Here is a 15,610-nt window from a genome sequence, read left to right as displayed (position 1 = left end):
AACCCAGTATTTCAGATTTTCTTTCTTTATCTCCCCACCTTTTTGTTCACCTACCACGCCTCAAAAACATTCCAAAACTCGAATAGTTTACTCCTATTCACCATCTTTTTTAACCTAACTACTGCACCATAAAATGCAACACCAAAGACCAAGTGAAAGAAGAAAATAAAGAAAAATAAGAAAAACTAAAACTATTTTTTTCTTTCTTGAAATACACCTAACAAAAATAAAAATATTCAATAAAGGAAATGCAATGAACTTAACTAAATTATTAAAACAAAATTAAAAACAAAGTTCATAATCTTGGGTTGCCTCCCAAGAAGCGCTTGATTTAAAGTCGTCGACTTGACTTTTGGAGAGTTCATCATCATAGAGAGTGGAATACACCCTCACACATGGGTCTCCATTATGGACGCCCTCAAGATTGGCGAGATTTGAAATTGATGAGCTCCAATGCTCAACGTGACTTTCTTTGGAAGAATAAGCATGATGGATGCCAAGGAATGATGCTAATGGAGGTGGAGGTGGTGGTGGCCAATAAGGATCGTCATATGTGTACTCTTCCATTACAATGAGCTCACTATATTGAGGACCGAGTACTTCTTTCATGAGGGGTGGTGGTGGGTTTAGCCTTTCTTCACTACTTTGCTCCAGCAATTTATCCACATCTTGGGTAGAGATAGCATTAAACATTACTATTTCTCTCATTTGTCTTTGTCACTTTGGATTGAAGAGGGCTCCACTTGATGCTCTTCTTCCATTGGTAGCTCCATCTCCTTACCATTCCCCGAATTGACCTCCTCAGTTTGTGTTTCCCCCCTTGAATTTTCCCAATCATGAAGTACAACACCATGGGGTCTATTGCACAACTCATTGGCCAATAATCCCATTTGATTCTCCAAATTCCTCAAAGATGAAGCTTGGCTTTGGATTAAAGCATCATTTTTAGCCATAAACTTCATCATCAATACCTCCAATGAACTTGATTGAGTCGCTTCATGAGGTTCCTCCATGATGACATTTTAAAAATCCACCAATGTCTCCTCCCATGGTTCTTGAGTGAAATCTTCAAAAGTAGGCTCCATATGGCTAAGATGAGCTCACTATATTGAGGACAGAGTACTTCTTTCATGAGGGGTAGTGGTGGGTTTAGCCTTTCTTCACTACTTTGCTCCAGCAATTTATCCACATCTTGGGTAGAGATAGCATTCAACATTACTATTTTCTCTCATTTGTCTTTGTCACTTTGGATTGAAGAGGGCTCCACTTGACGCTCTTCTTCCATTGGTAGCTCCATCTCCTTACCATTCCCCAAATTGACCTCCTCAGTTTGTGTTTCCCCCCCTTGAATTTTCCCAATTATGAAGTACAACACCATGGGGTCTATTGCACAACTCATTGGCCAATAATCCCATTTGATTCTCCAAATTCCTCAAAGATGAAGCTTGGCTTTGGATTAAAGCATCATTTTTAGCCATAAACTTCATCATCAATACCTCCAATGAACTTGATTGAGTCGCTTCATGAGGTTCCTCTATGATGACATTTTGAAAATCCTCCAATGTCTCCTCCCATGGTTCTTGAGGGAAATCTTCAAAAGTAGGCTCCATATGGCTAAAATTGTTCTCTTGAACTTGGTTGGTTATTGGAGAATGCAAACAATACCACTCATCGTATTCTGTCATGTCTTCCAACATCCAATAGGCTTCATCAATGGATAATTGGTAGAACTTGGTGGTACCATCTCCTCTTTCTACCCATTCTCTTGTGGTGGCATGCAACCCATTGAGAAAAACTTCAAGCAAACACTCTCTAGACAAACCATGGTAAGGGAACCTCATGAAAAAAAAATTGAATCTCCACCATGCTCTACGTAAAGGCTCCAAGTCATGTTGAACAAAATTCAAGAGTACTTATTGATGTGACATCTCAAGTACCTCGAAAAAGGGCCAAACAAACAAAAGCATAAAATAGAACTAGGAAAAACAAAAATAAACAAATGAAAAATAAGAAACCAAATTGACAAGCAATTGATTTTAACAAACAAAATTTCACTAAATTCAATCCCCGACAACGACACCAAAAACTTGTTGTGATAAAATTTGATCAATAATGTGCAAGTGTACACAGTCAACAAGTAACATAATGATAAGTGAGTATAGTCTCCACATGGATTGAATTAGCAACAAATCAGACAAAATCAACACTTAACAATTTGGGTAAAACAAATGGCGATAATTTGATTTAGACTAAAAACTAAGAAAGAAACCAAATAAAATAAAGAACAAAAGTGAATAGTGTAATGATGAGCTAGAATTATTAAATCCTCCTAGAATGCAAATTCAATATAATGTCTTAGAATGATGCATTAACAATTAAACTTTGTCAATCAGAACTTTAGAAATGAACATATGATTTTTCCAAACCTATATGCTATGGGTTCTCAAAACTAAATTAGACATATTCCTATGCAAATATAGAATTAAGAACACTAATTAAGCATTAAAGTTCCAATGGGTCATACAAGGTAAATAGTATATCTCTAATTCAACATATACCTATGTGAATTCAGATGTAAGAACATAAACATAAGCACCAATTTTCATGAGTTATGAAGGCAAATAATATATTCCTATATTATTCACTAAATACAACCTAATAAAGGGTAATATCTTACATCATCCAAGTAATTTCCACCAATTCTAAACTTTCCAGCAATAGATCTAGCTTATCAACTTGCCATTGATGACCAAACAACACAAGAATTAGGCATTAAGCTCACTTAGATGAACAAAGAGAGATTAAATAGAGGGTGCGGCCTAAGGGCGTTGACCCTAGTTGTTGCATGACATGTGTACTATTGTTAATTTGATGTATATGATATGCTGAATATTTAGATGTTAGATCATTGGTTTATCAACTGTTGTCCTTGATTAAGTGAATGTTATGGCTTCATGTAAATCATTTGGTTATGCTCTGTGAACTATTTGGTTATCGATATTGATTATGTTATGACGTTATAGTTTTCTTGCTAGGCCTCGGCTCACGGGTATTACATGGTGCAGGTAAAGGCAAAGGTAAGATGAATCGACCATGGGTTGGAGAGCTCTGGGGGCAAGGTGTACATTGTTAGCTGCTCGGCCGCCACGGTCGAGGGATTGTACAGGGACGAGAACCTAAAATATGTATTTTGCAATTAGATTGGCTTTGATTATTTATAACATTTGGAAATCTTGTAATTATGTCATTTAAATCCTTATTTGGGATCCCATGTACCAAGCATTTATTTTAATGAAAACTACTAATTTAAAACCAAAATCTTTTAAACCTAACTTGTTCATGTCTTTAGATTCACATTTTTATTCAAAGGGCTTGGTTAGCAAGTCTCACACTATTTTAAGCACACAGTGTAACGGTCTTGGTTATCCAGGGCGTTACATGCTCTTTTTCTCTATGCTGGAGAAAAGGCATGCTTGACTTCCCTTGCAGCAGGTCATTCAGCACCTCATGCATGTTCTTTATTGTGGCTTCCAGCCTTTGATTTTTTATGTGCAACTCGCGTATCTCATCCTCATAAAAGCGAGTTCTGGAGTTGGAGCTCATGAAGTGCACTCACGGACTATTGCCGGGCCTGCGCAAAGAGGGGCCTGGATCCCAGTGGCCAGAGCGCGGTGCAATCAGTGGTCGAGGAGGAGGGTGCATACTCAGGCCACCCACACGGGCGGAAAATGGTTCAGGATGACCTCCGCTAGGTGGACAGCTGAGAATGATGCCTCCTTCTCCTCTCTAGGAGCTAGATGTTCCTCTGGTATACCTCCATCCTCAGGTGGTGGAAGTTCTCCTCTGGAAGCTCTTAGTTGGTCTATGTCAAGGTGGGTCTCAACATCCTGAGATTCCCATAGGCGTCTTGAACGCCTTAGTATTTCTTCTTGTTGGAATTGATGGAATAACAATAGCTTGATACTAGTCCTTCCCACAGACGGCGCCAAACTGTTGATGGTAAGAACTCGTCAACTAAGTTAGATTGAAAAACTTCTTATCTTAAAAGTAAATGAAGAGTCGTGGAGAAACTTAGAAGAACTTAGGACATCTATTTGAACTTAGAATCAAGTTGCATAGTGAAAATGGAGAGAATATTTGTATCACTCAAGAATTTATGGTTATAATGCATCTTTTTCCGACCCCTTTCTTAGTTGAAGAAATGTCCTATTTATAGGGGAGCTCTAATGGCTCTTAGTACAAAAACGGTCCTAAGAGGACAAAGAGGTGGTGGTATGACAGGGCACCTCAGAGGATCATGGAGCAGGCGTTGGTGTTGACGGGCTCCAGGCCTGTTGGGCTTGGCATTTGTCAGAGGCATGGGAGGAGGTGTACCTCCTCTTAGTACTTTGTACGACCACTACTCTCTTGACATATGTACGACCATTACTCTTCTAATGGTTGTGTATGGTTCGTACTCCGTACTACTCGGGCCTTTTTCATACATCCTCTTTACCTATGCTTGAGCTTAAGTGCAAGACATTTATAGCTCGAGGTCAAGGAAGTACTTTGCCTCCAGGCTATAGGGACTCTCTGAGCTTATTTCCTTTCAAGCTTAGTGATGGCCTTAAGTTGATATTCCAAGTTTGGTGATGGCTATAGGGACTCTCTGAGCTTATTTCCTTGGCTTCTAGGGAGTCTTGCACACGTTTCATGGTCCAGGGAGGGGTTGAACCTGTACTTGGGCTTCAAGGGGCCCTTAGCTCGCCCCCCAGGTCGCCCCTAGGTGAGCTCGCCCCTGGGGTCCTATGGGTTGTGAGCTTAGTCCCCGTGTCTCCTCCATCTCTTCAAAGCAACTCTTGGGTGTTGGCGATTTGTTTGGCTTCTCTTGTCATTTCTATATGCTCACAGTAGTTGCTTATAATGATGGAGACAAGGGGGAGCGGAGGTGGCCATGCCCCCCCCCCCCCTAAACTTTTTCTTAATTTTTTTACCTAGTTATATTAATTAATAACTTAGTTATTATTTAATAAAAAAATGTTATAATTGAAATTTGGATTTAAAGTTTACAACTATGAACCAAATTATGTATAAGGCCCATAATTAAATTGGCCCATATTATTTGTTAGTAATCTTGACAAAGTTAGTCTCTTTCATTTTTTTAAACCCTAGTATTTTCCCTAAATGAATGAAGACAAATAGTATGGAGGTGGAGCCGATACCTGCAACGCCTATATGCATTAGCGCAAAAGCTCACACTGGTCTTTAATCTTCCTCTTTCACCAAAATTTTCTCCTGGAACGAGCCAATACCCTTCCAATCAAGACCCCCCTAATCAAGGTCCTCCACCAAGTAATTAGTTATAATTATATTTTATGTTTTTGTTATCCGTTATAATTTTTTTTTGTTGATTTATTTGTTATAATTTTAATATCTCATGGATTTTATTTTATTAATATAATTAACTACATGCCAGCAACTAATTAAAATTTCATAAGGAAATATATATTATTTGTTACAAAGCAATACAAAAGGTTGATAAAACTGATATCGTTGCTGCCATATAAGATGCTATAATTTAATTGATTGAAAGATTGATTGTTTGCTATGTGATTATGGATTGTAATTTGTACATAATTACAATTGACAAATCTATTACATTTAAAATTATATATTTGTGTTGTTATAAATTTTGATTTATTTTTCTCTTATATATAGTTTCACAATACAATTTTAGATTCAAATACTCTTCATGGTCATGGGAAAGCTAACAATTGATGCATTTTTTAAAAGAAAAAGCATTGAAGATCAACAATTTGGAGAAAATGGTCAAACATCTATTCCAAATTCTAAAAATTTAGTTCCCACACATCCTAAAAAGGTTCAAAGAATTGAAAGTGAAATATTTAATATTGCCTCTTTGGGGCGTGATCCTGGAAAACGTCCTCCAATTTGGGAATACTCAATTAATCAACAAGATGAAATTCGTCGAGCTTATATTAAAGCTGGACCATATAAAATCAAACTTGAATGCTATCCGCCATCTAGATCAAAGGAGCATCTTCAACATATTTGTAGCTCTTGGTTTGAATTGTTTCCTCTTTGGCTGGAATACTCTCCATCAGTTGTTGCATTATTTTGTTTGCCTTGCTATTTATTTAGTAAGCCAATTGGACGGATGGAAGCAAACAAATTTGTTCTTGGAGGCTTTAAGAACTAAAATAAAGTCAACAATGAATATAATTGTGCTCTCTTACGACATGTGGGTAAAAGTCCTAGCTTAGTTCATAAAAATAATGTAAAAGCCTTCAATGATTTGATGAATGCTTCAATACATATTAGAGGTTTTATTGAAAAACAAACTTATGAGCAAATTGAGAATAATAGATTAAGACTTCAAGTTACAATTGATGTAGTCAAATGACTTGCCTTTCAAGCCTGTGCCTTTCAAGGACGTGACAAAAGTAAAGAATCAATTAATCAAGGAAATTTTCATGAACTTATGAAGTTATTGGCATCTTACAATGACAAGGTAATGGTGATTTTTATTCTTTCATATATCATTTTCTAAAAATTGTATTCTTTTTTATTTCTTATATTTGTATGTTCTTTCATAAAATAATTTGTTTAATTAAAATTAATGTATAGGTTGCAAGTGTTGTTCAAGAAAATGCTCATTTAAATGCCACATATACATCGCCTGATATTCAAAAGGAGATTCTTTATATATTTTCCAACAAAGTCAAGAAAGAGATTCGTGAATAAATTGGAGACTCAAAATTTTGCATCATAGTAGATGAAGCACGTGATGTGTCCAAAAGAGAGCAAATAACTCTTGTTTTAAGATTTGTAGATAAAGAAGGGTTCATTCGTGAACGATTTTTTGATGTTGTCCATGTACAGCTTTGAAAGAAGGTATATTTTTTGTTCTTTCTCAACATAATTTAGCTATTTCTAACATACGCGGGCAAGGGTACGATGGAGCTAGTAACATGAGAGGAGAGTGGAATGGCTTGCAGGCTTTAATTTGTAATGAATTGCCATATGCATATTACATCCATTGTTTAGCCCATCGCCTCCAACTTGCTTTAGTTGCAGCTTCTCGAGAAGTAAGTCAAGTTCATCAATTTTTCTTTGTCATGGTTTTCATTATCAATATTGTTACTGCATCTTGCAAGTGTAATGATGAATTAAAGGAGGCTCAATCTGTTGAACTTGCTACTAAGATTGCAAATGATGAAATTGAATCAGGGACGGGGCTAAATCAAATTGGCATCTTAAAGTGAGCTGGAAATACTCGTTGGGGTTCTCATTTGGATTCTATTTCTAGCTTGCTCAAAATGTTTAATGCAACTTGTGTGATTTTGAGTAAAATTGCAAAAGAAAAAGTTTCATATTCTCAACATGGAGATGCAGATTTTGCTTGCAATCAATTATTATCTTTTGAGTTTGTTTTCATATTACATCTTATGAAAGAGATTTTGGAAATTACTCGTATTCTTAGTGTAGCCTTACAACGACAATCACAAGATATTTTGAATGATATGCATATTGTTGCAAGTACAAAAAGGCTACTTGAGAGCTTTCGAGACTCGGGATGGGATTCTTTCCTCATGAAGGTAACATTATTTTGTGAGCAACACCAAATTGATATCCTAGATTTGGATGCTCAATATGTTGCAAGGGGTAGAAGATCTTGAAATCAACAAGATAAGATTAATGTTATGCATTATTATCAAGTTGATATCTTTATTACCACACTTGACTATTAGTTGCAAGAATTAAACTCTAGATTCAATGAACATTTAGTAGAGTTGGTTGTTCTTAGCACTGCTTTTGATCCTAGAGATGGATTTAAATTGTTCAAGATTGATGATATTTGCAACCTTGCAGAGAAGTACTATCCTGATGATTTCTCAGAGCAAGAAGTAGTACGTCTAAGAATTGAACTTCAACATTGTGTGCTTGACATTCCAAATCATCTTGAATTACATAATTTATCTAGTATTCATGAATTGTATCAAGGCATGGTCAAAAAAAGGGAAGCAATTATGTATCCTGTACGCCCTAAATATCAACACATATTGGCGAGCTAGAAAAGGGCCTAATTCGATCTGACACGTGTAGATCGTCCGCCCGGATCTGTGTGTTGCGGGCCTCCTTTTCTACATCCTGAGCTGTTTAGAGAGTTAACTGCTACACGGAGGCATCGTGTAGCTGGAGTATGAGTGTCACAAGCTAGCGCCACGTTAAGCTCGTGATGCAGCAGAGATCTGACATCTGAACCCTTTTAAAGTCAACCACACAATATAAACGTGCATATATCAGACATCAAGTGTCTATTATATTCCTGAATTCTCGGACACGCAGTATAAATGTGCGTGTTCGGACATCCCACGCCTCATTTGGGCCATGCGGCCCATTATCCCTCCTTACCTATTAATTAGACCACACTTCACTGCAAAGTTTAGGAATTAATCATCAGTGTCACAGACATGACGTGAAGGATAAAGAGATCATGGGATGACCCCATTGCCAACCCAGATATCTTCTTCCTATAAACACCAAGACCCTGGGTAGGGCAAGGGGTTGGCATATTTTTGTAAAGAAACACTCTGTAAGAAATAGTCAAGAGATATCAATAATACCGCCTGGTGGACTAGAGGGATTTTAACCTGCGAACCACCTAAAAAGAAAGAAGTGATCATCTATAGTTATTTTCATATTACAGTTCACCAATTTGCACTAATCCATCCTATTTATTCGTATAATTACCTGTTGCCGAAGAACCGCGTCAACAGTTTGGTGCTTTCATTGAGAGGATTTATTCGTATAATTACAGTTCACCAATTTGCACTAATTCATCCTATTTATTCGTATAATTACCTGTTGCCGAAGAACCGCGTCAACATATCCTCTTATTGACAGATTACTTAGGCTTGTTCTTACTCTTCCTGTATCAATAGCAACTACAGAACGAGCATTTTCTATCATGAAAATTATCAAGATAAAGCTCCGAAACAAGATGGAAGATAGTTTTTTGAATGATTGCTTAATTGTTTGTATTGAGAAAGAAATTGCTACAAAATTTAGTACTGAATCCATTATAGATGAGTTTGCATCTATAAAGAATCGTCAAGCACAACTTACTTATAAAAATAATAATTGATGTTTTGAATTATTATTGTCGCTCTTTTTATTGAGACACTTGTTATTTGAAAGACTATAACTTGTTTTTAAAGGTTATATACATAGTATATTTGGATCTTTATGATGAATTATTATAAATTATAGTTGTATAACTGTAACACCCTGGATAACCAAGACCGTTACACTGTGTGTGTTTGAAGTAGTACAAGACTTCCTAATAAAGTCATTTAAATAAAAATGTGAACCTAACAACATAAATAGGTTAGGTTTAAAAGGTTTTGGTCGTAAGAAAATAATTTTCATTAAAATAAATGTTTAGTACATGGGATCCCGAATCAGGGTTTAAATGACATAATTACAAGATTTCCAAATGTTATAAATAATCAAGCCACTCTAATGGAAAAATATACATTTTAGGTTTCTATCATTGTACAATCCCTCGACCGTGGCGGCCCAGCAACTGACAATGTACACCTCGCCCCCAGAGCTCTCCAACCCATGGTCAATTCGTCTTACCCTTGCCTTTACCTGCACCACATAGCACCCGTGAGCCGAGGTCCAGCAAGAAAACATAATATCATAGCATGATCAATATCAATAACCAATTATTCTACAAAGCATAACCAAGTATTTAGCCATTCATAACATTCACTTGTTCAATGATAACAATCGACAAATTAAAAACTTGTCATCCAGATAATCAACATATCGTATTCATCAAATTAACAACAATAATCACGTTCATAATCAACAGTTTATCGCAACCATTAAACAATATTTAGAGTCAGCGCCCTTAGGTCGCACCCTCTATTTAACCCACTATCTTCGGCTCACTTAGGCTGCCCCCAGTGTTATATCCACTGACTTTGGCCAGCTTAACCAAGCTTAGTGATTGATAAGCTGTCCTCAGCTACTAGTGGCTGAGCCGCGCCTTGTGCGCAAGTATTGATTCCAGCACTCTTAGGTCGTTTATCACATGTCCCCATGGCATAATACCACCTCATGACATTTATACAATTATAGGGAGCTCTTAGTCCCAACATATTCACATGGTTTATCACAATCGTATAACAGTGCATACGAATATAGGGAACACTTAGTCCCAACCTATCCACATAAACGGGTGCAGTTTTCTTACCTTTAATTCCAAGTGTTTTTATTAAGAAAGACGACCCTCGAGCACGATCCTGCCCCGAGCCCAAGCGTACACCTAGACACAACCATGATAAAGGATTCCATCAATAATAAATGAATAAGGGTTTCCGGGTCAAGTTTTAGCCTTCGAGACATCCAATTCCACCAAGCACGATAGTGGAATCGATCCCGAGCATCCTAGGTCAAGTCCCCACACCTTAAACCTCCAAAAGACCAAAAATACCCTTAAGAGTCGCGACCCAAGCTTCCTATGCCGTGGCCCGCCCCCAATTAGAGGCCCAGCCTCACCAGAAACCAAACACGGGCCGTGACCCAACATTCTCCATGCCGCGACCCGCCCTTTTTCCTCAGCCCCTATCTGCTTCGAAGGGTTCCAACACACCAAGAACTAAGTCGCGACCCGACCCCTTCGAACGCAGAAAATCCACCATTTTTTAACACTCAAATCCATCCAAAATCATCCTAATAATACAATTCAATTATTACAAACATTCTAATAACATGTTTTCAGCAACATAACCCAACAAAAACCTAACTTAGAAACTCACCAATATAACATTTTAATCTTGAAACCCATAAGCTCAAAAAATCCATTGAACAGACAGTAATTCCCAAAAATTCAGATGCTAAACCATTACTAAAGGCTTACCTTTACTGAAGAGCAAGTCCACCAACTAGTTGCTGAGTTAATTCCCAAGCCTTAGCCCCAACTTAATCTTCAAAATCAATAACCCAAAACACTTAGAACTCAGCCCAAATCTATAGAATTAAGCCAGTTAAACCACAATTCAATACTCACCTAAACTCATGGTCTGAACCTTCAGATTGCTACATAAATTCTCCCCACAACTCCAGCTCAAATTCTTGAATTTCCAGCCCAAAAATCCTTTGGTTCCAATGGCTAGCTTGAGAGACTCCTTAAGAGAGAGGAGAGAGAGAGAGAGAAAGTCAGTTTCAGTTAGGCTTCTAAACGTTTCTTACCTTTGTCTTGTCTAACTTAAGCCTCTTAAGTTAATCCCAAGGCTTGGGGTACCAAAAACGTCCCCGAGGGCAAAATAGTAATTTTCCCCAGTATTCCCACCTAGGCTTCCTAACCTCAAATATATCGCCAATTATTTATTTCCATAACCCAAATAACTGTCTAATACCCAAAATACATTGACTCGCCCCGAGTCAAGTATCGGATCCCGTTGTGACTTTCCCGCTACTTGCTCTCTAGGATCGCTTCATGCCGAATGCTGCAAATATAAATATATCAACATAATAATGTGGTCTCAACAGTTTATCACATTTATGCCCTTACAAGCTAAACAGGGCCTGCATGCTTATCTAATACTCATAAGCATGCATTTCACATATCCATATAATCATAAGATCATGCATATCACATAATTAGGCATTCTCACCATTAATTCACATATCTTCCAATTATGCCCTCCCGACACACTAATCAAGACCCTTAAGCCTTATTAGTAATTTTGGGTCATTACAATAACAATATGAATTATTCTGTATGATATTTATTATACAATAACAAAATTGGTCCCCTTGTCTATAAATCCTCGCTTCGTCACTAGTTGCTTAGTAAACAATAAACTCCATGGAGGCTTGAGCTCGCCCCCAAGCTCCAGGGAGGCTTGTGCTTGCCCCCATGTTCCAGGATGGTGCGAGTTTGATCCCAGAGGTTTTTCCTATCTATTGGGACTCCTCTTGGGTGCTTTACTTGATGTGGAATTTTGACATCCACAATCAGCAATGCTAATGTCGCCTAACCATTTCTATCAAAGAATAAAAAAACTAATAAATTTGGAGAAAGAAATATAGAAAAATTAATAAAATGTTTAAAGGAGCTCTAAACATTCTATGAATGTAGAGAATGAAATTATGAAGGGAAAAATACCATTTTTCCATTTTTGGCCTATGTGTTTTAGCTAAATACGCGTTTGGACCTTATGTTTTGGTAATATATATTTTAGGGCATGTGTTTTGCAAAATAAATCAAAATAATACATTGGACCAGATTTTGGCCAAAATAATTTTAAATATAATATTTCATTATATGCTCTTCGCCACCTTATTTACTTCTCTACACTCATCGCACCGTCGAGGATCTAACAAATGTTCTTCTATTTGAAATTATTTTGACTAAATTTGGATCTAAGGTACTATTTTGATCTGTTTTGCAAAACACAATGTCTTAATGTAATTTAACAAAAGACAAGGTCCAAACGGTTATTGCACAAAATACTATTATGAATATAAAGTAGCTCTAAAATAAAACTTTGGTTTAAGGGGTCATTTGGTATACAGGAATCTGGACACGGGAATGAGAATCTGAACACTTTCTCATGTTTGGTACTGGATTTGAGTTTTTCTAACCTGGGAGTCTGTACTCCAGGGGTTTTAACTTTTCCTGATTCTAGGTTCAAGTGAAACCCATCTCACAAGTGGTTTTCAGATATCCAGGAATGTAAAACACTTCAAAATTATTATTATTTAAAAAAAAAAAAATCTTAAACCAATAATTTTTTAATTAATGACTTTTATTTTTGAAGCTTATAATATAAAAAACAAATATATATATATATATCAAACTATAAAATGATAAATAATAATTATTTTTTTAAAGAAATTGATTTGTAAACCTTTATATCATTACTTTAGTTTAAAATAATAAATGAAATATTATTAAAAATAAAATAATGGTATTTTTGTAATTTTAAAAATTATACTTGATTCTAGTATTCAATAAATGTATTTTTTTAATTCTGTTAAAAATATTTCATGAGTAAAATTGTTTATAAATTAGGGGATTTTTAAAAAATATGGTTTTTATATCATCAATATGCAAAAATATGGGAATTATATTTTTCTTAATTTGTATAGGAAAATTTATTAAAGACAAAATTAAAATATGGGAAACACAATTAGTAGCTAACTAAAATATAGAAATATCACATTTTTTTATCATAGTTATATTTTCTTTGATTTTGAAGATGATTTTTTTTTTCAATTTGTTTATTTTTTTGCTTCATTTTTAATTATTTTTCTGTTTTTTTTCCTTACTTATTTTTTCTTTTTTTTTTCTACCAATTTTTTCTTTATCTTTTTTGTTTCTTTCCATTTTTCCATTGTTCTTCTTCTTCTTCTTCTTTATTAATTTATCAAATTTTTTATTTCATTTGTAATGTTTTTTTTTTCATATTTTTTCTGTTTTTATTCCCCTTTTTTCTCATTTTTCCTTCTATTTTTTCTTCATTTTTGTATTTATTATTTTCTACTCCTATTTTTTTTCTTTCTTTTTTCACACATATGAGCTTTTTTTTTTCTTCTTCCATTTTTTTTTTCATTTTTCACACATATGAGCTTTTTCTTTCTTTCTTTTTTTCTTGTTCCATTTTTTTTTCAATTTTTTCTTTCCATTTTCCCATTATTTTTCTTCTTCTTCTTTTCATTTTTATTCATTCATCTATTTTATTTTCCTTCATCACTTCTTTTGTTTTGTTTTTTCATATTTTTTTTAGTTTTCTTTCCTAAGTTTTTTTTCCTTCTTTTTTGTACTTATTCTTTTCTCATTCCATTTTCTTTTTTTCCCATTTTTTCACACATATTTTAATATTACATAATTATTTTACTATTTTTTTATGTATTATATTTTATTATTGTAATTTTTTATAGTTTTTTCCACTATATGTAAAAAAATTCAAATCAATTTTTTCAGCATTTTCTTTTTACTGTAACCCTTATAGGAACACCAAAATTTGGAAAGAAGACTAATAAAAATATGCAAACGTGAATGGATAACCAGTTACCCTAATGAGAACATTCAAATCTAGAAAAAAAAATTATATGAAGAAGATGGGAGAGAAGGGAAAGGGGGTGGATTTGATTTTTTTTTCTATCTTCAAATTTGTGGAAACTGGTTACCTTCCCGTTATTTGTATGTATATTTCTGGGGTAACTGGTTACATTCACGTTCTTTGTGTGTATATTTCAGTGGGTAACTGGTTACCTTCACATTAATATGTGTGTATATATTTTTGGGTTCTTTATGGTAACTAGTTACCTATGTTACTAAAATCTTAGTTATTTTTTCATTTTTTTAATGAAGTGTTCTTCCTTTTTTTCATTCAGATTTGATGTTTCTTTTCATATTTAATAAAAGTAACCCGTCACCCCTCTTATAGTAACTGGTTACCCCTCTTATGGCAGAAGGTTACTCCTCTCAGGGTAACTGGTTACTCTTTCTGGTACATGTTATTTAACCTAGCTCTAGTATTTTTTTTTACATAATTGTCAAAGATAAATCAAGTAATTGGTTACCTTACCCAGGATTTGAAAAAAGAAACGTGCAATATAAAAATAAGAACAAAATGTTTATAATAAATAAAAAAATAATAAATACAATTCATATCACAAAAAAACAAATTTTTGCAAAACAACCAAAGAAAAATTTAATATAAAATTAGTTATATAAAAAGAATTCTAATTCAAATTTTGACTTAGGAGTCAAAAAATTCTAGTAATGGGGAAGTTTCATTCCAAGTAAATTAACAGTGAAAAAAAGACAAGTAAATATATTGTGATTGTTAAGAATGAGTAGTATATCAAATCATTTGTATGGAGTGGAATTAAAGAAATTTGATAGAAATTAAAGAATATGAAAGTCAAAAGGATTGTTTGCTTACCCCAAGTGTTTGGCTAACACAATCTTAGAGTAGAGTAGGACCCAAGAATAGGAGTTAGCTAAGATATATGATAGAACCTAATTATCAACCTACCAAAAAACCCAAAAGGTTGGTCCCCATCTTTTATAATACTAAGACAAAATGTATCATTCAGTAAACTTTTTCCCTAAATTTTGTAGTTTTGCACCATTGATGAGGCTCTTGAGAAAAATGACCAATATTTTGTAACTAATAAAAATTTCATAAACCGGAAAGGAAAATCATTATGAGAACTGGTTGATTTTAGAGGGTAGGAAGAAGTTTTCAAGATATTTTTTAAAATGATTTTAAAATACCAATGACAATTCTTGCTTCATGCTTATTTACTTGGTTTGATGGCACCTAAAATAATATAAAAAGTAGTATAAAAAAGTTAAAATAAAATAATATACAAATATAAAATCTACCATTTATAATAACTGAAAATGTAAGTTTTTTTCCATGAAAAACGTAGTATAGAAAAATTAAAAAATAAAATAAAATAAAATTACAAAACTATCATTCTACTTGAAAAAGTTCAATGGTAATAAAGATATGATATAATCAGAAATTTTGACAAAAATATGGAAAAAAAAAAGCCATAAAAATGATAAAAAAGT

At 34.5% G+C, this 15,610-nt stretch overlaps 1 protein-coding gene across 1 annotated transcript; it reads left to right on the top strand.

The window, feature by feature from the left end:
• Nucleotides 1–6,481: 6,481 nt before the first annotated feature.
• On the top strand, nt 6,482–9,148 carry LOC133826804 (uncharacterized). The gene is made up of 6 exons (XM_062258811.1): nt 6,482–6,511; nt 6,628–6,736; nt 6,883–7,261; nt 7,310–7,598; nt 7,752–7,938; nt 8,946–9,148. The coding sequence occupies exons 1-6, from the start codon at nt 6,482–6,484 to the stop codon at nt 9,146–9,148; spliced, it is 1,197 nt and encodes a 398-aa protein (XP_062114795.1).
• The last annotated feature ends 6,462 nt before the right edge of the window (nt 9,149–15,610 follow it).

The sequence above is a fragment of the Humulus lupulus genome, chromosome 1 (genome assembly GCF_963169125.1).
Source record: "Humulus lupulus chromosome 1, drHumLupu1.1, whole genome shotgun sequence".
In the NCBI taxonomy this organism is placed as follows: domain Eukaryota; kingdom Viridiplantae; phylum Streptophyta; class Magnoliopsida; order Rosales; family Cannabaceae; genus Humulus; species Humulus lupulus.
This window is presented reverse-complemented; position numbering and strand designations above follow the sequence as displayed.

Coding starts and splice junctions, on each gene's coding strand:
- LOC133826804 (XM_062258811.1), top strand. CDS start 6,482: ATGAAGTTATTGGCATCTTACAATGACAAG. Junction 6,737..6,882: donor CAAAGTCAAGAAAGAGATTC/GTGAATAAATTG, acceptor GTCCATGTACAG/CTTTGAAAGAAGGTATATTT. Junction 7,939..8,945: donor AAGAATTGAACTTCAACATT/GTGTGCTTGACA, acceptor CTGTATCAATAG/CAACTACAGAACGAGCATTT.